Source organism: Ambystoma mexicanum, chromosome 5q, assembly GCF_040938575.1.
Source record: "Ambystoma mexicanum isolate Mex_15411 chromosome 5q, UKY_AmexF1_1, whole genome shotgun sequence".
Taxonomy (NCBI): Eukaryota; Metazoa; Chordata; class Amphibia; order Caudata; family Ambystomatidae; genus Ambystoma; species Ambystoma mexicanum.
In genome coordinates, this window is record NC_090933.1 from 1,402,562,876 (window position 1) to 1,402,584,580 (window position 21,705).

Consider the following 21,705-nt stretch of genomic DNA (forward strand, 5'->3'; position numbering starts at 1 on the left):
CTAATATATTCTCAGATGTGAAATTATAGAAGAACAGTTTAAACCGGAAGCCTTTGGAATCACACACAAATTGTCTCTCTTGCCCTTTTTGAGAGCAATGCAAGGGCTGCGATTTGTAGAAAATGAACTAGCACCCTAGGTTGAGAATATTTTTTTTCAAAGAATTCTCAAAGCACTTGATTCATTCTAAACAGGCATCATGCCCCTTTAAAGGGTGGGTCGATAAGTTCCGGAAGAATTGGGGTCAGGGGCTACATATATTATCAAATACAGAGGCAGGCACCTGTTCAAAAGAGACAAAATAGGTTTCATTTCTGCACTATGCGTCGTTGTCAATGGTGGAAATGAAAGGTTTGACCAATCAGAGCTCAGAGGTGGCAAGGAAAGTGTGTGCAGATGGTGTCGGCTAAAAGACCTCCCCTTATGTCAGATTCCCCCAAAGCTTTCTGGCTAGAAAGAGGGTCAGGGTGTTCAAGGCATGGGTGAGACCCAGGAGGGGTGTATATTAATTGAGGGTTGCTGTTTGGGTTAGGTGTATTTAGGCAAGTTCTATTCCTTAACATTCCTTATAGCACCCTAGAGGGGTCGCAGCTCAGAATGGAGCTAGTGTCATACAGCGCTGATTGGCTGGATGGTACCTTTATGGTAGTTTGAATCTCGCAAAAGATTCTAAAATGCCTTTCATTGAGCTTACATCAAGAGCAGGTCACAGAAGTTAGAGCTCCAGTAAAAATGACAGAAGAAAACCAAAACGTTTCCAGAGTGAGAAGAGAGCAAGTAGGAGGCCTGAGAATTCAGCAGGAAAATTGAGATAAGTGATTTTGAACAGTTTAATCCTGATCAGAAAGGTTGGAGAGCCTGATGTAAATATAGTTTGCCGTGTTAAATGTTCTGGACAAGTCAGTTGAAGGTTTACAAGTTATGAACTGCAAGTTAAAAGTGAAGAAAATTCCAAGTGCAACCTGTTACTAACTATGCACGTGTGCTAACCTGCACTAACTTGATGCACTCCAGAAAATTGGCATCAAATAATAATTAAATACGTGCAAGGAAGTTGCTGTCATATTTTGCATGAGAGCTGAGAGCGATGCCTACGTTTTCCGAAGGCCTTTTCAAGGAAAGGACCATCCAACATGCAAGCGCATGATGCGCATAATTGGCGGAATACAGTTTCTGTGAGAAAAAGACGTTCGGTGCTCCTGGCAATCTATTGCACCTTTTTGAAGTCTGGAGACTCTATCTTAGCTCGTATCTGTAAGAAGATTCTGAAAATAAACAGGAAGTGAAGCGTGAGTTCGCGAGTAACTAAGAAGTTGATGAGATGTTATTTGTTCAAATGTATGAGTGAAGAAAATACTTTCTGAGTTCTAATAAACATTTAGTCCTTATTTTCAAAAAAATAATTAATTCATAAGAAGGCAAGACAACACTAAATGAACTAGAAGCCAAGGCTTAGATGTAAAACGGTGTAATGAGGAAGGTACTGAAGCATTTCTTCAAGTCACTTTAGAAAAGCAGAAAGGAATCAGCAGCAACAAGGTTCTTAAGAAGCCTTTTAGCAATAAAGCAAAGGCTACAGGTACCTGCGATGATTAAAAGCCATCATGTTAAAAGCCAGCTAGAATACAGTTGGGTGAAATGTAGTAATAAAATGTGTTTCATTTTTTAGGTCAGTTGATCAGTTGCTCTTCTGAAAAGGTTTAAGGATACAAGGGCGGCTAGCAAACACCTGTCTTTTGTTATTTTATCCACTTCCCCTTTCCCCTCGGGTTTGCCTGCCCAGCAATTTAAAATTAAGGATTGTTTGGTGAGCGTGCCGAGGTGCTTTGGTGGGTTCATCATCACTCCTGCAGGAATGAAGAGCAGGGACCCAACAGCTTATTAGGTGATTGTTGAAATGCAATAAAGACTACTAGTTCTCTACAAATGGTGCATTGTGCTAGAAATAGGCTGAAAAGCATATAAAATGGTTGTTTCTATAGCCATCGAGAAGGTGTATCGGGAGTGATTTTTGGATATGGAAAATGATTTTGTGTTGTACCGCAGATAGACTTCAAATATGATTTTGTAAAAGTAAATATGTTCTTGATTCTTAAATGTGGTCTTGTAACAACAAGCCACATATGAGACATGTCTTCCACTGAAATAGACACTTCCTAACATCCTAACATACCTTTGTACTTTACGCCTGTATGAAAGGTTGGAAGAAGGAACAAATGGCAGCATGCAATAGTAAACATTGATGCAACATTGCCTTCATTCACACTTTTACCTTCTCACTTTCAGGGTCCCACGGAGGTGGAATTGGAGTGGACATTTGCATTGAAGAGACATTCACCCCAATGGAAGCACTAATGTTCCCGGCAATAACAGCCTGCCCAATATTGTCAGCGATGCTCTGAATGTCAGAGAACTGAAGCTGGCCTGTTTAAAAAAATGGGATAAGATTAATTGTGGGTGTGAATAATTTAAAGCATCCACTCATAATTGCTAGTGAAAAAAAATGAATGTTACAGTGCATAACACTATATGTTAAGGAAAACAAATATTATTTTAAGGATATAATGTTTCTTATGATCCAAAATGTGTATCAAGTCTAAGTCAATATTTTCCTTTTGCAACAAACAACTCCTGCCACTTACTGTCTCTCAAACCAAAGTAAATGATACAGTGAAACAATACAATAAATGAAAGACATTCAATGCAAGATCACCCACAAGACATTCAAGGAACCCACCAGAGCAAAAGACAGTTGTCTACATCAGATCGATATGTGAGAATAGCGCCATAGAATCTAAAGCCATGTGAACTAGGCAACAGAGACATTTAGCACAAAACCGCTGATTGATGCTAGCTTCAAAAAAGCTGTGTACCTGGCCATTAGAAATCTAAAGGTAAAACAAGGATATATAACAAGTAAATATATGCCGTAACATCCAGCAAAGGTCACACTATTGGCTATTCTAACATTTTCCTGCAGCATTGTGAATAACACATTTTCCCTTTTTTGTTAAATGAACTTTTCAGATAGAAATATGTACTGTTTCCAAACTGTATGTGCTCCCTGCTCCCAGGGCTTTTATGATCTTTAAGGTCAGACTTCATTTTCCAGACCCATATTCCAGGCATACTGTTCCTTCATCTGATGAAGTTTAAAATGTATTTTTTACCTTCTATTTGAGAACAAAATAGTATGTGCCTTTCTCTTTATGAATCATTTTGAATGATGAAGATGTGTTTGGTGCTTCGAAAGCTAATGCTTTGTTCTATATGGCCTCATCACAAGTCTGGCGGTATCCCAGCAGTAACACTGCTGGGATACCACCAGCGCAAATATTGCTACTGCTACTCGGTCTGGCATGATTAGAGACAGATCACGAGTAGCGGTTCGGTGGTTATTGCCAATTCCTCATTAGATCCATTGGACCAATGGTCCATTTGAACCAGTGGGGTTGCGGGGCGCTATTATCGCCGGCGGTAATTGCTCTGTCAGTAATAGCGCAGAAAACAGCCGAAAACGGCCAGAAAGCAGGACTTGGAGGTAAAACTCCAAACTTTCCACCCAACTCATAATACCGCTGCATTTAATGGCTACCCCCCAACTTGTGTTGAGGCCATATCGTAGCAATGGAATAAAGGGCCTCATTACGGGTATGGCGGTTAGGGGTAAAATTGGAGTTAACTTGGATACCTCCAATAAGTTTTGGCTTTGAGTGGAAGATTTACCTCCAGCAAAACCCTGGAGGTAAATCTTACCATTCAACGCCAAAAAATCGGCGGAATTGGTGGAATTATTGCAGTGGTAATTCTGCCAAGGTAATTCTGCAAAAAAAGCCCAATTGAAAATTATTGGGGATTTACACCGCTACCACCACTTGTAATCAGACGGGAATTCCGCCTAATCAGGTTCTGTGGATTTACCACAGAATTACCGCCATACTCGGAATGAGGCTCAAAGTATTTTCAGTCAGCCCAATAAAAGATTTAAAAACCTTCATCTTGTGTGATTTATCAATTGCAAATGTGTCTAGGTAAGACTATCGGTATGTGGGATGGTTGTTGATTAATTAATGGTAGATTGGTCAATAAAATGACATCAGGCAAACTCAATACCATCTTAGCTTGCCTTGCACTTTAAAGATACTCTCAACAAATTCAAATTTTTAGCCTACAAGGCCATCATTTGCTTGTCAAAATACTGCACATGAGTCATAGTGTGTTGCTAATGTGTATTCTTCCTGAGGATTCATGCGGGCCTTGGAAGGCCTCAAAAGGAAAAACATTTCTAATGAAAAGATTGACAATCTTGCAATAGGTTATTGCTAAGATATGAAATGTCCACTCATCGGCTGATTTTATATATTTTTTATTTTTTTTAATTTTATTATCTTCCATGATCTTCCATTCACCAGCACTGTAAAAAAAACACATACAAACAGCAACACACCACAGTTGAGCACTGCAATTGGTGAACAGTGAATATACAAACTGTGGCCAAATTCTTCCATTAAAAGAATACAGTTTATATTTACATAGATATCCCTTGCAATGTGGGCATTCACCTGTGCATTGAATCCTTCATAGGTAAATCAAAGTTGTTAAATACAACAGAGCAATATTTCCAAGATTAAGACAATTCTCCATTTTCTTCACCGTCAAAGCAGATGGAAAACTGCTGTGTTGTGAAAGGCACTGTATCAGGAGTAGGCCTTACCTTTGAGGTCTTGCGTGGCTTGTGATCGAAGAGATAAGGCCTGTCTCCTCTGGTAGCCACATAGTGTCTGATATAAAATAGAACAGCCATGAGGCCACCCAAGAAGGCAGTCTCAAATGAGGACACCCCAGCCCTAAAAGGGAAATAAACCTCCAACAGAAGCAGCAGATGGTTCAGAAGCTTGATATTTCCAGGCAGTGAATTCTGGAAAATACAGGCAGGCACGGTCCCAAGAGGACAAGGAAAAGATGGCAGGAAACAAGAGACTAAAGCAAAGGAAGGCTCCTAAGCATCCGGGCAACAGGAGGAAAATGGGAAAATGGTACTGGAGCCAGCGGTGAAGCGAGCGAAGGGACAAGAGTAATGAGAGAAAAGAGAGCAGGGAAAACAGGAAAGCAGGACCAGGAAACAAGCACCACGGCAATCAGGTGCAGGAAGCTGATCGCAAAGCACTACTTACACTGGCATTCTTAACCTCCCGATGCAGTGCACCATCTTGGATGTCTGAGTCATCATGCAGAGTGACAACGGACATCAGCGCCATCTTGGGAAGGGCCGAGGTCCTGTATATCATTGCCGTAGCGACGTATATGATTGTAACTGCCATGCCTGGGAGCGGCGTTGATGGAAGGTGACATCATGCCCCCTTCCAAGGCCCAATCCACCTGGCTTCCACAAGTACTTCAGATGAAATTGCTTTAACAACAGAGGTGCCTGCACATGAGAGTAAGGTTCCCATGATCTCTTAGCCACTGAATATCCCTTACAATGAATTAGGTACTGTAACACACCACGAAAATACTGTGAATCATATATCTTCTCAACTTCGCATTCCTCGTCATGAAGAGTCAGTAGTGTAGGAGACTTCTGTAGGGTGCCCAAAAAAGCTTTAAGTAAAGAAACTTGAAACACTGGATGGATATGATGCCATGAATGAGGCAAACGTATCTTATATGCTACTGGATTTATAGCCTTCAGGACAGAAAAGGGTCCGAAATACACATTTCCCTGGTGATAATCTGCGAGGGAGATATTTGCCAAAAAGCCATACTCGATCTACTTTCCATGAACGGATCATTTCTTTGTGAACTCTGAGTTCACATTGCCCTGTGCTCTGCTCAAGATGAACAGCAATCCCAGGAGCAAGTTAACCGGGATGTTAAAAATATACTGCCCAAAGATTTCTCTGCTCTGGTGTCAGATAAACCCGAGACTAAGGGAATCTTTGACAATACTTCAGATTTAGTAGATCACATCAACAGTTCTATCAGGGCCTCCTTCGAAATGTTGGTCCCAGAAAAAGTAAAAACTGTGAAATTAGAAACCATAAGAAAATCCTGGTTCACTGACAATATCACACACGCCAGGAAAACTAAAAGGGACTTGGAACCTGAGTAGCGCAAGAATCCTAACATTCTCACTTTGAATAAATATAAAGCTGTTGCTCATTCCTATAAGAAAGCTATTATTAAAGCCAAGGGAGAAAACTATAATCTGGGTATCGACAAAGCCAAATCCTCTCCTAATGAATTGTTCAAAAGACTTAAGGAATTTGAAAATAACACCTCACCTTTTCCACCGATTCGCAAAAACACCACTTGGTGTCGAAATATTCAAGAGGAATTCCGGACTAAAACATCCAGCCAACAGCCCAATATTGTGAACCGACATCTTCTTTTAGCTAACAGTACAAAAACACCCACATCTAATACCTGTTTTAAATCCTCTTTTCTATCATCTATTCCAAACTTCAATTTCCAAGACTGTTCGAAAGCTGATATCCGTGACATTATATGGGGCCTTGAGCCCACTACTTGTGCAGGGGTTGTTGCCCTACCAACATCTTGCGAGACGCCCTGGATACTATCACTCCATGGATCACCAGGGTGATTAATATGTCTTTCTCAGAAGGTATGGTGCCAGCATCAATGAAAAGCACACGGATTACTCCTTTATTAAAAAAGATGTCCTTCGACCCTGCTAATGCTAAAAACTATCGGCCCATTACTAGGCCATTCAGGGCTCGACTCAGGACTGGGACCGCCCTACTGAATCTTAAGTCTAACATTTCTGCGATCGTTGCAGGAGGTCACCTTGTATTACTTTTGACTTGATCGACCACAATCTGTTACATGAGAGACTACTTAACATTGTCAACTGCTCAGAGGGCGCAGCTAACTGGATCACATCTTTCCTAGGTCCGAGAACATCCAGGGTGACAGCTGCAAAGTTTGATGCTCCTCCATTTCTTTCCTCCTGCGGTGTGCCACAGGGGTCATGCTTGTCTCCAATTCTGTTCAACATTTATTTCAGACCACTTCTGGATCTTCTAGGCTGCCTGGGTGTCCAGTATGCTAATTTTGCTGATGACACACGGGTCCTTTTTTCGAATTAACTGGTATCTATCACAATGATACCAATACTGTGAACAATATCTACCAGGAAATCCAGAACTGCATGGCCTACAATTCCTTGGCCCTAAATAACAGTAAAACTGAGCTGATCATAATTGACTCAGGGCCGCGTCTTAAGAAAATTAATGTGAAATCTTCTCTGTTTATCATCATGGACTATATTATTCCTGTCTCCAAAAGTGTAAAAACCTTGGGTGTTACTCTTGACTCTGAGTTATCTATGAAAAAGCATGTGTCCAACGTTTGTCCCTCTTGTGGACTTGTTATCAAACTCCTCCATCAGATGCGTCCCTATCTTAACATTAAGAACCGCTCCCTTCTTGCCACAACGCTAATCAATTCCGGCCTGGATTATTGTAACAGCATACTTATTGGCACCTCTAAAGCTAATTTTAAGCGTCTATAGATGACACAGAACGGTGCCGTTGAGGAGGTCTTTGGTCTTGCTAAGGCTGACCATGTCTCAGATCTTAGGAGAAAACTTCACTGGCTGCCGGGTAAGGTGAGAGTGAGATACAAGTCTCTGTCCCTTGTTTTTAAATGTCTACACTCAGTTGCACCGCTTGTGTTAAGCCTTCGAGAACACTGCGCTCCAGCTACTCATATCTCCTAACCCAACCTTGTTACCGCCTGGAGAAGTTTGGAGGTACTTGTTTCGAAGTCAGGACTCCCCTAGAATGGAATTCCTTAACCCTCCTTATTAAGTCATCTCCTTGATTGACCGTTTTCAAGAAAGCGATCAAGACTCTTCTATTTAATTCTTTGGGTTAGACTCATCTTTTTTGTGCTTCTTCATGCTTGACCCCTTTGTTTGTCCTTTTGTGTGCGCTCTGAGGCCTATGGGTGTGTAGCGCTATACAAGAACTAAAAATAATAAATAAATACTGGAACCTCTGTTCTCTTTTTGTCTGCAAAGATCTTGTTACTCCTTAGAGAGTGCCGTAAAGCTACGGAGGTCTGTTGATGTATTTGACATAAGGTCTGAATCATTTCTTCTGCCATGGGAACAGTAGAAATACATGATGGAAGTTCTTGTAACCATTGCGGATGGTATCCATAAGTGCAATAGAACGGACTGTTTCTAGTTGCAGAATGTTTTGCATAGTTATAGGATGACTCTGCTACAGGTAAAAGAGATGACCAATTATCCTGAGCTTGATTAGTGTAATAACAAAGATATTGCTCAAGGGCTTGATTTAACCGCTCAGTTTGTCTGTTTGTTTCAGGATGGTAACCAGATGGCAAAGCCTTCTTTATGCCCAAATGCTTGCAGACTGCTGACCAGAACCGAGAGGTATATTGAGTCCCTCTGTCTGAAGTAATGGAATCAGGTAACCCATGTAACCTGAAAACGTCTCTGATGAAAAACATACTCATCTCCAAGGTTGTAGGTATTCTAAGAAAGGGTGAAAGGAAAGGGTGAAAGAAAATGGTGAAAAATGAGCTAGTTTTGTGAATGAATCGATGGTTACAATGATGGTAGTGTGTCCTTGAGCACAGATAGTACAATTGGTTATATACCTTTGAACATCCTGTAGCATCTTTGGCCACCAAAAGGTATGTGAGAGTTTGGCCACCAAAAAGTATGTGAGAAAAGTTACAAAGTGTTGTTCACTCCTCTATGACCACCCACTACTGAATCACAGGCTAAATATAGGGTGGAGTCATGCAGACCCTGTGGAGGTATGTAAATTGATCCTTTATGAAAATATAATCCATCTCTATGTTCTAGTCTGGATTTTAAAAGAACCTCAGGAGGGTTTTCTTGTGTTTCTTTCTTCAGTTGATGTAACCAAGTCTCTACAGTACACAGAAAAGTAGCCTGTAAGAACATCTTACCAAAGAACATCTTTGGTAAGAACATTTTACCAAAGGGAGGAGGATCTTAGTCTCGAGAAAGACCATTGTGAGTTAAGAGATCAGCTATCAGAGTCTTTGTTTCAGGTATGTAGGTAATGCAGAACTGATAATGTGAAAACAATTGGGCCCACCGGGCCTGTCTGCTGTTTTGACAGTTATAATTTTGTAATAACTGTAGGATTTTGTGATCTATTTGGATTTCTACTGGTTTCTGGACACCAATAAGTACAATAAGTAAATGTCTCCATTCTTAGCAGGCCAGTCTCATGGCTAGCAGTTATCTCTCTAAGACAGAATAGTTCCTTTCCGCAGGAGAAAGTGTTTTTGAGGAATACGCCACTGGATGCTCCTGCCGTCCTGTAGTTGTTTAAGAACTGCTCCAACTGCGAAATCCAAATGTCTGAGTCCAGAATAAATTGTTGATCATACTGTGGTTGACGTAGAAGTGGGGCTGTGGTGAATGAAGACTTGAGAATGTCGAAAGCTGCCTGGGTTTCGGGTACTCATTTGAAAGAGTTATTTTTCTTCAAAAGATTTGTCAAAGGAAGCACCACCCTGGAGAAGCTATTGATGAATTTATGATAAAAATGGGTCATGCCAAGAAATCTTTGAAGCTCCTTCATACTCCAGGGAGGGGCCATTTGTAGGATGGCTTTCACCTTTCTGGGGTCAATGGTACCACCTTGGTCCAAAATTATGTATCCCAAATAAGGAACAGATGTAGCATCAAAAACAAATTACCTGACACACATCCTGGCCGTGCTCCTTTGGTGCCCTGGAGAATATGAGACTATCGTCCAGGTAGACCACAACGCTGTGTAAAAGGAGATCTGAACAAAATGCTAATATACAGCAGGTGCATTTGCTAGGCCGAAAGGCATTACCTGGTGCTTAAAATGGCCAAAGGGGGTTCTGAATGCGGTCTTCCACTCATCACCTGTCTTTATCCTTACTAGGTGGTAGGCACCTCTCAGATCAAGTTGGGTAAATATCTGAGCTGATTGTACAGCCTCCAGGATGTCAGGGATGAGTGGGAGGGGCTATTTATCTGGTATGGTTACTTTGTTCAATCCCCTAAAGTCAATGCACAGCATTAGTTCTGTTGTATCTTTCTTTCGTATTAAGAATAGAGAAGCACCTCATGAAGACTTGGACTCTGTAATTAATCTGTTCTTGAGGTTTTCATCCAAATAGGCACATAAGGCAATCTTCTTGTTCTGGGACAGGATAAACATTCTACTGAAAGGCACTGTAGAGTTCGGAACCAAATCAATAGCACAATCGTCCGTTCTATGGGAGGCAAAGTCTTCTCTTCTTCCTCCAAAAAAAGTCTTGATATTGATGGTACTTTTTTGGAACTAAATTGGATACAACCAAGAAAGTGGTAGTGGTGGGTACAGTCAAGGAGAATGTTTATCTGGGAACGTTCTTTTCCATGAAGGTAGTCATACATTTTTCTGAACCCAGAAATAGTGATCTTGCTTTCCAATTTATGAAAGGATTATGCAACTCCAGCCATGGAATGGCCAAAATAACCGGATAATGGGTTGCTGTTATCAGCTCAAAGGAGATCTCCTTATGTTGGTTTATTGACATTATCAGCTGATCTGTTTGTTCAATAGTCGGGCCACAGCTCAGTGGTAAGTCACCGCCCCCTCCTTCGACGGGCATGGCTTGTCCTTTTTGTTTAATAGGGATCCCCATTTGTTGTGCCCACATCTTGTCCATGAATACTCCTGCACCGCTGGAGTCAACCATTGCTGTTGTTTTGATTTTGAAACCATCAGGTAAGGACAATGGGACTCTTAATTCTAAAAAGGACCCAGCTTTGTCTTTTTAGGAAGCCAAAGAGCCATTAAGACACCGACTAACAATTTCCTCACGGACATGAGTGCCTTCTATGTGCGGGAGCTGGCATTTCCCACCTTACGCGGCGGAGCCAAGGAACATAAACAAACAAGATGTCTAGAAGAACCACAGTACATGCATAAACCCTTGTTTCTACGACGCTGCCTTTCTTCTTCTGAAAGCGGGCCTTTTGCCGCCCCATCTGCATAGGTTTGCCTGCAGAGGATTATTCAGTAGTTGGTGTTGGAACTAGCGGTCTGCTGGAACTATAGCCTGTTCTTTTGCGTTTCGTCTTGCATTCTGTAATCTATTTGGATTATCAGTTTTATCAGCTCCTTGAATGAGGGAGTTCTGGGCACTCACGCTAATTCATCTTTCAACTCTTCTGACAAACCTCTCCTTAAAAGGGTAAAACAAGCCTCTTCTGGCCAGCCTGTTTGTTGTGCCAATTGTTTGAACTTGGTGACGTAGGTTAACAGGTCAGAACTCCCTTGAGTCAAGTCTAAAAAGGAGTCCTGTCTCGTATATGACAACTCTGTCACCTGAACAATGGTGGGACTACTGTTGGTGCTGTGGTAGAGTCTCTGTTCTGTCCTTAGAAAGGAGACTTTTGCATTGGGAGGAACCTTTCTCTGACCCTCCTGCAAACTATTTCAATAAGTTCCTGAACAAAAAAAAGCAGTGGCAAGTCAGCAATTTTTTTTTCTCGAGAGCACCCAGGCCAAGGGACTCCTTTGCAGAGGTTTTCCAGTTCATGAGTGACCAGCATGTCTCGTCGTCCTCTAGTGGCCATTCCGAGGGTCAAGGTTATCTCCAATGTAGCTAATTCCAAGAGCAGTCCTGAGGATCTTCACCTAGAGGCTAAGACCAGGCTAATTCCTGAGGCTCCACTTTAACTTCTAAATCCAGACACAGATCTGAGCATTCTGTTTTGTGGCTAAAACCAAGCAGTGGCCTGGGGACCCCCTTAACGGGTCCAAAAATAGATCTAATTTTGGAGCAGGATCTTCAAGTTTGCTAGGCCCACGCCTGCTCAAGGAGGTGATACAGAGGTTTCCTGTCTGCGTTGTTAGGTGGTATTTACCTTCCTGGCATACCCAAAGGCGTATCTGTGAAAAATGTCAGAGTGGAGAAGAAAATAGTGCCTGGTGGCAACCTAAAGGGCTGCAAAATGGTACTTATATCCTTTACACCCTCTCTAACATTGCAACTCTGCATCCGTTTACCTCCACTGCACAATGGTCAGTGCATATGTGCATGTTTCCTCCACCAGCGACTCACCCTTCTCATCACCACTTGTGTATCCAGACACGGGTCTCACAGGCTTAAGGGGGTCTTCATGGCTTTCAGCATCGTCTGCATCCTGGGTCTGACCTCCCTCTCTTACTCCACAATCAAAGAAATTTCTTTTGAAAAGATCCAGTCTCTGATTATCAGGGAGTTTCTCCCTGGGCCTACAGCATCTATGGGTTTGCAACCCAGCTCAGCCTGTGCTCCTTGCTGCCCTGGCCCCTTCAGCACCCGCCCAATTGCTGATCAATAATGCAGCTGGGCCTCCTGCACCTCTGGCAGCCATTCTTCCGCACCTCCTCCACTTCCACCACAGCCACTTCTCCAACCTCTGCATACCATTTCTGGTGATCGGTCAGATGGGGGCTGGGCGGGATATATGTGGAAGATCTACCCTCTTCAGCCCCAGACTTTCATGAGTGGATCATGTGCCTTTTGAAGTTCCTGAAAATGCCAGTATCTGACGTCACAACAATGCCTGGGTCTCTATTATTAGTTCTTTCTAGGGATTGTCGCAGGGCTGCTATGGACCAAGAACTACACCAATCCCATATGTTCAGGATCAAAACCCATTATTAGAGAACATAGTAATAAATAAGTCCACTTAAAGTAAAAATGGGATCTTCCCAAATAAAATGGTCATGATGTGATTCTTCGGGGAGCTTGGAAGGGCCCACATTTTGTGTTATACCACTAACATTTTCTGGCTGTTTCGGTTTAGTTCAGATAAAGCGCACTAGTATAGTCCAGCCTGGAGGGGATCTGGGTACCCACCAGCAGGAGTGATTCACAAACGAGGAGTAGGACAACACAGTTTCAGAGAGCTTAATATAGAAGAATTTGATTTCATGCATCGTACAGAACTATTATAGAAAAAACAAAGAGCTTTTACATCCAAGAGGACTTCAGGTTTGTGTGATTAGGAGGATTAATCCAAAGAACATAAGAATGTTTGGAGTTGGCATAGCATGGAGGCCTTTTAGCGGAGGTGTGATAGTCAATGTCAGGATTGGTCTTGAACTCATTGAGTTTCAAACGGTTTCCTCTCATCCATTTTTCAACTGCCTCTAGCCTTTTGATACATAAAGATACTGTATTCAACTCCTGTCACTTACAAATTATATTTCATATTTTTAAACTAAATGCATATAATAATGCAACCTTTATTCTATAGTTTTTTGTTTAAGTGGGTGAACTGTTGGCCCATGAGCCATTTAAATAGAGGAGAAAGTCCCAGGCCATGCGTTGCAGGGAAAGTAGAATAGCATGGCCCATGGTGGCAAAGGATGACATAGTTACAGCATTGGCAGGGGGAAGGGTTGGCAAGGTCTACCACGTGTCTCTTTACTGGAACAAGAGAAATTGGTACTGTGTTACTTGATTGTTATATACCCAGGATTTTTTAAGTTTCTAGTTGGACTAGGATTGTGTGGTGCCATTTTCTATTCTCATTTGTAAATGATGGGGTAGTGCTTCAATTATAATTGTTCTTTTATAATGCGCTTAATACCAGCGAGTGCTTTCTAAGCACGAATCAGGATGCCTGTAAGCCGCTGTTCACATTGACTATCCGCTGACTATAGCTTTCCGACTTCACCTACCGCCACACTTTCCTTTCTGTTTTATGTTGTACTGTATGTTTGAGCACTCTGAGGCCTGCGGGTTAGTTAGCGCTATATAAAAACAAATTAGAATAGAATAGATTCAAACCTGTGTTGTGCTGTGTTGTCTTGCTTCCAAGACGCGTTGCCCCTTCCTCCCCAATAGAATTGTAGTCTTCTGGATTTGAGGTGTCAAGAAATAATTGTTTTAGGAGGTAGGTGATGATGTGGTGTTTTATGTCAAGATGAGCTTCATTTCTTTGGAGGGATAGTTTAATAAATGTATATGATTGTAAGACTTTAGTGTGAGCACCAGCCCAAGCTGCTGAGCAGGCATCACTGTAGTAGGGGGCAACATTTTATACTGACAAAGAAAAAGCTGGTTGGGGGTCATGGGGCAAGATGGACGTGGCGGCAGTGGAGAACAGTAGAATACTTGTTTGAGCTGCATGACGCAGAATTTTACTTTTTGCACCTTGGGGCATAGGCATAGGCTATGACATAGCAATTCAGTTTTTGAGAGTTCTGCCTTTGCCCTTTAGTTGTGGTTCACAAGCATCAATCACGTCATAGAAATCATTATACATGGTGCTGAGGTTTTAAAATGTCATGGCATGTCCGATAGAGCGTGCAATATTGCCTTCCACAGATTATAATTGCCGGAATGTTATTTATTGAAACATTCATCCTAATACTTAGGAAAATAACATCTGCAAGCAGAAAAACATGCATTAAGTATTCACTTTCACCCAACACTATCCAAAAGCAAACCTCAGAGGTAAATGTATCTTTTGCAAAAACCAAAGGAGGCACTCAAATTTTGTAAAATTGATACTTATCCAGCATTATTTATAAAAACCAGAAATTGATAATTTGCCTTTTATAACATCGATTACTGTGGCATAGCCTTGTGATCAGACAACTTGCAAACAGCTTCAGTTTACCTGTGGTGTTAGTGCTGTTATTTATATCCTTGGAAGGTGGGTCTGCAATTTCTACTAAAACGGACATTTGCCCTGTACTCCTCCTTCTCCTTCGACGGCTTTCTCTTATTATCTTTGTGATGCGGATTTTGCTTGAAGGAATCTTCAGGAAAGCCGCAAGATTGTTGACCAGGTTAGGGCCAAAGAATTCATCCACTGTCATAGGCGGTAGGTTGAATGCAATCACAAGTTTTGGGGTTGTTCGGATTTCAACAGGAGTGCTACCCCGAAGCAAAACGTACATCATTTTATATTCGCTGTCAAAGAAGTTTTCACCAGCCACTGATGAGCTCAGTGAAGGGAGATATTGACCTAAAAGGGAAAAATAGTGAGGAGGTATGTCATCAAATGTAAACAAATATTTCTGCTAATGTGCAGCGAACCATCACATAGTATAGAAAGTCCTGAAAGAAATGTAATTGACAGAATTCGCATTAGAACCTTTTAAAGAGCAGTTCCTTTTTGAGAGCTGCCTTCAACAATAGGAAATTGAGTGAATCTTTTAGGTGGAGAAAGTTAGTTCTAGGCACAGTGCATATATGAATACATGAGTGTGAAGGGGCCCCACTTAAGAACATTTTCTTATCTTGTTTTTTCATTATTAATATGTCTTAGGCAATGCATTGACTTTTGATATAACTTCAAGGCAGAAGATTAATATTACCATTTAAAATCATTATCACAGCAAGAAGAACAATACAAAATAGCATACGTTCCAACCAGTCCTCACGGATAATCATTATACAGATTCAACAGTTTCAATACTTTTACAAGTTCTAATGACAAGAAAGTTTCATGCCCTCAGGACAGTCAGTGCCAAAAGTCCCTCGCCTGAAGCCACCACTGGGCACTTAGAAATAGCCCAAATGCAGAGATCATAGTTTCTCTTAACCCTTGACACTCAATCATATTATGAAACAGAGATTGACAAAATTCATTTTGACACACAGGACACAAATCCTCTATAGGCCTTAACTTGTATCTACAAACATTTCACCAGTTGGGAGGACATTAAGCCAAAACCCTTGAAAGTGTTTGTTTTCCTCTACCAACACGGAATCTGGTCAGATAATTAGGCAGGACCCCTCTCCGTTCATCCAACACTGAGAGACTACCATGACGTTTTGACAGTCACATTCCTGCAATTGTTCTGATCCAATCTCCTTCATATAACTGCCTTTTAGTTCTAGCCGGATCCAAGATCAAATCTTCCCCCATACTGGGAATGCAATACTCAACACTTTTTTTCTCAGTCTCTGAATGAAGTGGTTATATTGTCTCAACTCTTCCTCATGCATTTCCGCATGAAGGGAGTTTTCCTAGGCATTTTGATTAGCCTGGACAAATAAGTATTACTCCCTCTAGAGGCTCCTAGACTGATGTTCGCCTAAGCCAAAATCATGAGATGTTATCCCCAGGACAGAGCATGTTGTAATTCAGACTTCAATTATAGATACACAACTGGGAAAATGCATGACCAGGACCCCATTTGCGACTTCACTCAAGCCTTCCCTCCGCCTCAAAATCCACTATTTATATCAGCAAAATACTATTGGACAGTTATTAGCAGGATGGAGCTTGAGTTTCACGAGGGGAGGGAGGTCCCTTAGACCATTATCCTCAAGTGATCTGGTCAAAGTCCACCAGCTCAAGGACTTTTGAATAATAGGGAAGTAGAGAAACTGGGAGATAGTTTGCTGGGGCGTTTGATCAGCACAGGGGTACTTCAATATTTGCACATGGGGGAGGGCGCTGAGCCAATCAGGTGGCTGGAACAATGGAAGAGAATATGGGAGAGAATATAAATTTCCCACCCGCTGTTCCAGCCACCGTATGCCCTTCTCTGGGGAGCACCATCTTTCATTTTTATGTGGCGAGCCAACAGGGAGCCTCTCCCAGTTGCCTCCCCACCCGCCCTAACAAAACCAACACCTTCCCCACCCCTGCCCGCCCTCCCTCCCCACTTACCTGTTAGACCTGAGCTTTATGCTCCGGTACCGGCACTCATTCTGCTCACAGCCACCGCCATAGAAATGGACTTGGTCCCTTTTTCCTATGGCAGCTGGCATCTTGTTTTATTTTTTCCTTTCCTCAGGAAATTGGCGTTGCTTGCGCAGCCAATCTACAGAGGAAAGAAACCAACATTTGCATCCCGGATAAACCCCAGGGTACAAATGGCTTTCACCCCGTGTGGAGGGTGGGGGGGGTAAACATGGCCTTTAACGGCCGCCAGGCCCCACTGAGGGTGAAAGATATAGGAGCAAAACAGTTACATTTTTGAAGAAGGCAGAGAAGAGTCCAGTGGAGAGAAAAAGGTTAACAAGCACAGATAAGCACAGGTGATAAAGACTAAGGTCCTCATTACAACTCTGCAGGTAAAAGTGCTGGTAATACGGTTTACCAGCACTTTTATCGGTCCTGCAAAGTATGTGGTTACCAGGACACAGTTGCCAGAATTACTGGCACCAATACCACCTCATCTGCAATTACCGGCACCGGTAATACCAGAGAAGTAAATACGGCAACACAGGCACAATAGTATCACCGGCATATCATGACAATGGATTTTCCGGTAATACCGGAAAAAGCAAGTCAGAGATAACATCACCTCATACCAGCCAGTAAATAGACACAGGTGAGGGAAATAAGGCCGCAAGTGCACCCAATCCACCCAGCTACACACAATGCACACAGGAACAGTACTTAAGGGCCACACCTTCCCCAAGAAAACTTTCCAACACAACAATGCTGCCACTCATTGCTGCTACCATGGACCTGGAGGTGCTCCTTGCTGATGTCCAGCTTCTGGGGCTGGACCAGCAGCAGTGATGACAGGAGGCCAGGGATAGAAGGAGGAGGAGGATGGGGTTACAAGTGATGCAGGTGGCGAGGAGGAGGTGTGCCCTGATCCCTTGCACAAGGGCCACACCACAGCCAGATAGTTACAGAGGACAAAGGACCTGGATGTTGGGTTAATACATGGACATTTACACCTGCATTGCAGCACGGGTAGTAGGCAAAGGGGGGGCACAATTGTCTGGAAAGCAGTAACTGACCAGGACATTTGAAACCCAAGAGGACATCCACATGTCATGCACTACAGCTAGCAGAATGCAACACGTCTGCACCCCGCCACCCCCAATGCCAATGAATCTGTAGACTAGGCAACCTAGGATCATGAGTTGTATGTCCTGGTGAGACATCGGACATGCAGGTACAGACAGACAGTTGAGATTCCACTGTCACAGGTAACACCACTGCCAAGTATGGAACAAGTTACGTACCTTTAACTCCTGTTCTCCAGCATGTGTTTGGCATGGATTCAAATGCTTCATGAATATTCCCTGTTGTGAGGCTGGGAATTCTCAGCCCCTTTGGCCCACCTGATCTCTACCTTCTTCTCTAACTTTCAGTGTTATGTGGATGACACTTAGCTTTCCTTCAGGCTCCCCCCACCCACCTCTCTCACTCATTCATGACTTTCTATCCGTGATTCAGGATTGGTGCGCCTCCAACGATCTTTGCCTTAATGCCAGTAAAGCGGAGACCCTTTTCATTGGGACCACTGCAATCCCTCTCTCACTCTGGCCTTGGACCATCTTCCTTCGAGGCAAAAAACCTTAGTGTCATCTTCGACTTTGCCGAGAAGTCCCACTACCAGCTGCACCTCCTCAAAGGGACTCTTCCCTTTCACACTTTCCCCCAGAAACACACTGTCTCCAGAGCCCTGGTTCTCTCTAGGCTGGACTAACGCAACAGCCTCTTTCTCATTCTGCCTTCCTCTACTCTCTGCCCTCTGCAACTAATCCAGAACAGGACTGCAAGACTTATCCTTTGCCTCAAGCCCAGGGACTGTATCTCTCCAGCCCCGAAATCTCTCCACTGGCTCCCGGTGGCTGTAAGAATCAAGACCATTTGCATTGTCCACAAGGTTTCTGGGGCTGGGGTCCGCACACATCCAATGCTCTCTTCCAAAATACCTTCCTTCTCGAGTCCTTCGCTCAGCTACCTTCAACTTTCTAGTGTGGGGGGTAGATCTCTCTCCTCTGCAGGTGCCTCCCTCTGGAATGGCCTCCCTGCCCCTCTCAAACTCGAGCCGTACCACCTGAAGTTCTGTAAGCAGTTCAAAACCTTCCTCTTCTCCTCTGCTTTCTCTCTTTCCCTCCCCTGCTGACATACCTGACCTACCTGTCTGCTGTACTGACTGGTTGTTTAGAGTCTCACTGGGTACCAGTCTTTTTCTTGAACAGTCATCCTTGCACTGCCTCTGGACCTACCACACACTTGGGGGCTGTAATTGTAACCCTACAGTCTCTTTTGTTCTCTTTGCACTACCCAGAGCCGCGCTGTCCTGGATGCACGTACTCAGAGCATTGCTGCCCTATTTTCCACTCCCCTCTCCCTTGCACTCCCCCCTCCCTTTCTCCTTGCACGTGTCATTCTCACACTTGCACAATCTGAATGACATAAGGCCTAGTAAGATTGTTTGTCTTGTCCTCCATCTGTTTTCCCTCCCTTGTCTTGTCGTGCCTAGAAACACTTGTGTAAAGGCGTGTTATAAATGAGTTATCATATCATATCAGTAGAAAGAAAGCAGTTTTGCTTTAGAATGAAAACTGCTCGTCTCCTCCATAACTAATCACTGTCCTTTGGGTCATACTGCCCCTAGCCAATGACAGTCGTCCTCCTAAACCCCACCGCTGGTGGCCATCTTCAGTTTGGTAGAGCATGTAAAGTGGCAGTATCAACCAAGCAACAGAGGAGAAGGAGGGAAGGTTTGCATGTGAATCCATGCCAGACTCGTGCTGGAGAACAGGAGTTACAGGTAAATAACTTGTTCCTTCTCCAGCATGGGATCTGGCATGGATTTACATGCTCATGAATATGATTACACAGTACATATACACAACCACGGGTGGTGGTAAGGCTCAACACAAGCAATGTCTTACTCCTGGAACAGACTCAACTCAACCAAACTCGTGAAGGTGCGGGTGGCCCACCACGCAGCAGCCCTGCAGATGTTGAGCAGGGGAACACCAGAGAGAAACACTGCCGTTGCTGCAATGGCTGGGGTGGAATGGGCTCTCGGCCGGCCTGGAAGAGGTTTGTTGGCCAGATGATGACAGTGCATGATACAGCTGGAGAGCCACCTGGAAATGGATAGCCTTTCCATGGCCCACTGCTCCAAAATGGACAAACAATTGAGATGTCTTCTTAAAATCCTTTGTCCGTGCCACATAAAACTTGCAGGCAACGTCCAGTGAATGCAACGCCCTCACAGCAAGCATAGATGGGTTCGGAAAGAAAACTGGCAAAACCAAAGACTTGTTGAGATTGAATTCTGAAGGAACCTTAGGCATAAAGGTGGGGTGCGTACGCAGCACCACCCTTGTAGCATGGAAGGTCAAATATGGCTGCTTGTAGGAGAGGGCCTGGATCTCCCGTACCCGCCTGGCTGAGGTGATGGCCATTGGGAAAGCAGTCTTCCACAAGAGAAACTTGAGAGGAGCCTGATGCATTCGATCAAATGGAGGCCCCATGAGCTTAGCCATAACCACGATGAGCTCCCAAGCCGGAGCAGGAGCCTTCACTGGTGGAAAAGTTCTGAAGAGGCCTTTGAGGGACTCCTTGACAAACCTGTGTGTCCACAGGGAGGGCTTACCAGGCGCCCTGGGTATACTGGGAGATGGCAGCTAGATGCACCCTGATAGAGCCAGCCTTGGCCAGGGAATACAGGTACTGGAGGAGCTGCAGAGCTGTGATTTGCAGAGGCTAATCTTCTGAGTCCTGCACCACACTGTGAAGTGTTTCCATTTATGGCAATAAAAAGACAGCGTAGAGGAAGCTCTGGCTTTGGCCAGGATCTTCTTGCACTCCAGCAGCAGCGAATAATGCCCAAACTCTAGGGCTGCAGAAGTCAGGCCGTGAGGCTCAGTAGTGCTGGGTCGTGGTGCAGTATTGATCCTTTTTCTCTGGAGAGAAGATCGGGAAGTGGAGGAAGCTGGATGGACAGAGCCACTGACAGAAGGAGCAGGTCCGGGTACCAGATCTGCTGTGGTCACACCCCAGCAATGAGGATCACCCTGCAATAGCAACGTCCAAGTGTGTTGATCACATGTAAAAGGAGCGGAAATGGCCGGAAGGCATACAAGGGGAGCACATCCCATGGGAACGAGAAGGCATCCCCCAGGCAACTCAGCTGAGGGTACCTGATGGTGAATCTGTGGCACTTAGAGTTTGCTGTCGTCACAACAAGGTCAATCTGGGGTGGACCCAACTTGCATAAGAGAGGGGATAACAGCACCTGAGGAAGTTCCCACTCGAGGCACGATTGCAGCTCCTTGCTGAGCGAGTCCGCTATAGTGTTCTTAGTGCCTGACAGATTAAAGGGTACAAGGAGCATGTCCTGAAGAATAGCCCAGTGCCACAGGGACAGGGCTTCCAGGGAGAGAGTGAGGGAGAGGGTCCCACCATGTTTCTGGACGTAGAACATGGCAATTGTGTTGTCTGTAAAGATCTGCACCACCTTTCCCCACAGCTGAGGCTCGAACGATTTCAGGGCCCAGAAGAATGCCCAGAGATCCAAGATATTGTAGTGGAGGTCCGCTTCTCCGGGAGCCAGTGGCATGCAACTGTCCGTTGTAGGCCCCCCACCCTTACAGAGAGACATCTGTTGTGACAGCAGCCTCGTATGGTGCAGTTTGAAAGGGAGCTCCTCGCATGAGATGTGGGTGCATCCTCCTCCATCGTAGAGCCTGTTGGAACTCATGGGTGCGGGCGATCTTGCCCGTCTAAGCGCTGGTGACCTGTAGCCACCTTGCATCGAGAAACTCCTAAAGAGGCGTAAAATGGAGCCTGCAAAAGGGAAGGAGGTGGAGGCAGGAGAACATCATGCTCAACAGCGACTTGATGGAGCATACATTGCGGACTGTGCTGGCAGACGATGCAGCTGCCCCAGGATGGCCCTCATCATCTCTTCCAAGGGGGTAGCCAGG

At 44.0% G+C, this 21,705-nt stretch overlaps 1 protein-coding gene across 1 annotated transcript in view; it reads right to left on the reverse strand.

Moving 5' to 3' along the window:
• LOC138498458 (fibrocystin-L-like) overlaps positions 1-21,705 on the reverse strand; it is a 374,239-nt gene that overhangs the window by 134,894 nt on the left and 217,640 nt on the right. Inside the window, exons 12-13 of the mRNA XM_069622208.1 lie at positions 14,672-15,022; positions 2,273-2,424 (exon numbers count right to left, since the gene is read on the reverse strand). Of these exons, the coding sequence (XP_069478309.1) occupies positions 2,273-2,424; positions 14,672-15,022 (503 nt within the window). The remainder of the gene's footprint in view (positions 1-2,272; positions 2,425-14,671; positions 15,023-21,705) is intronic.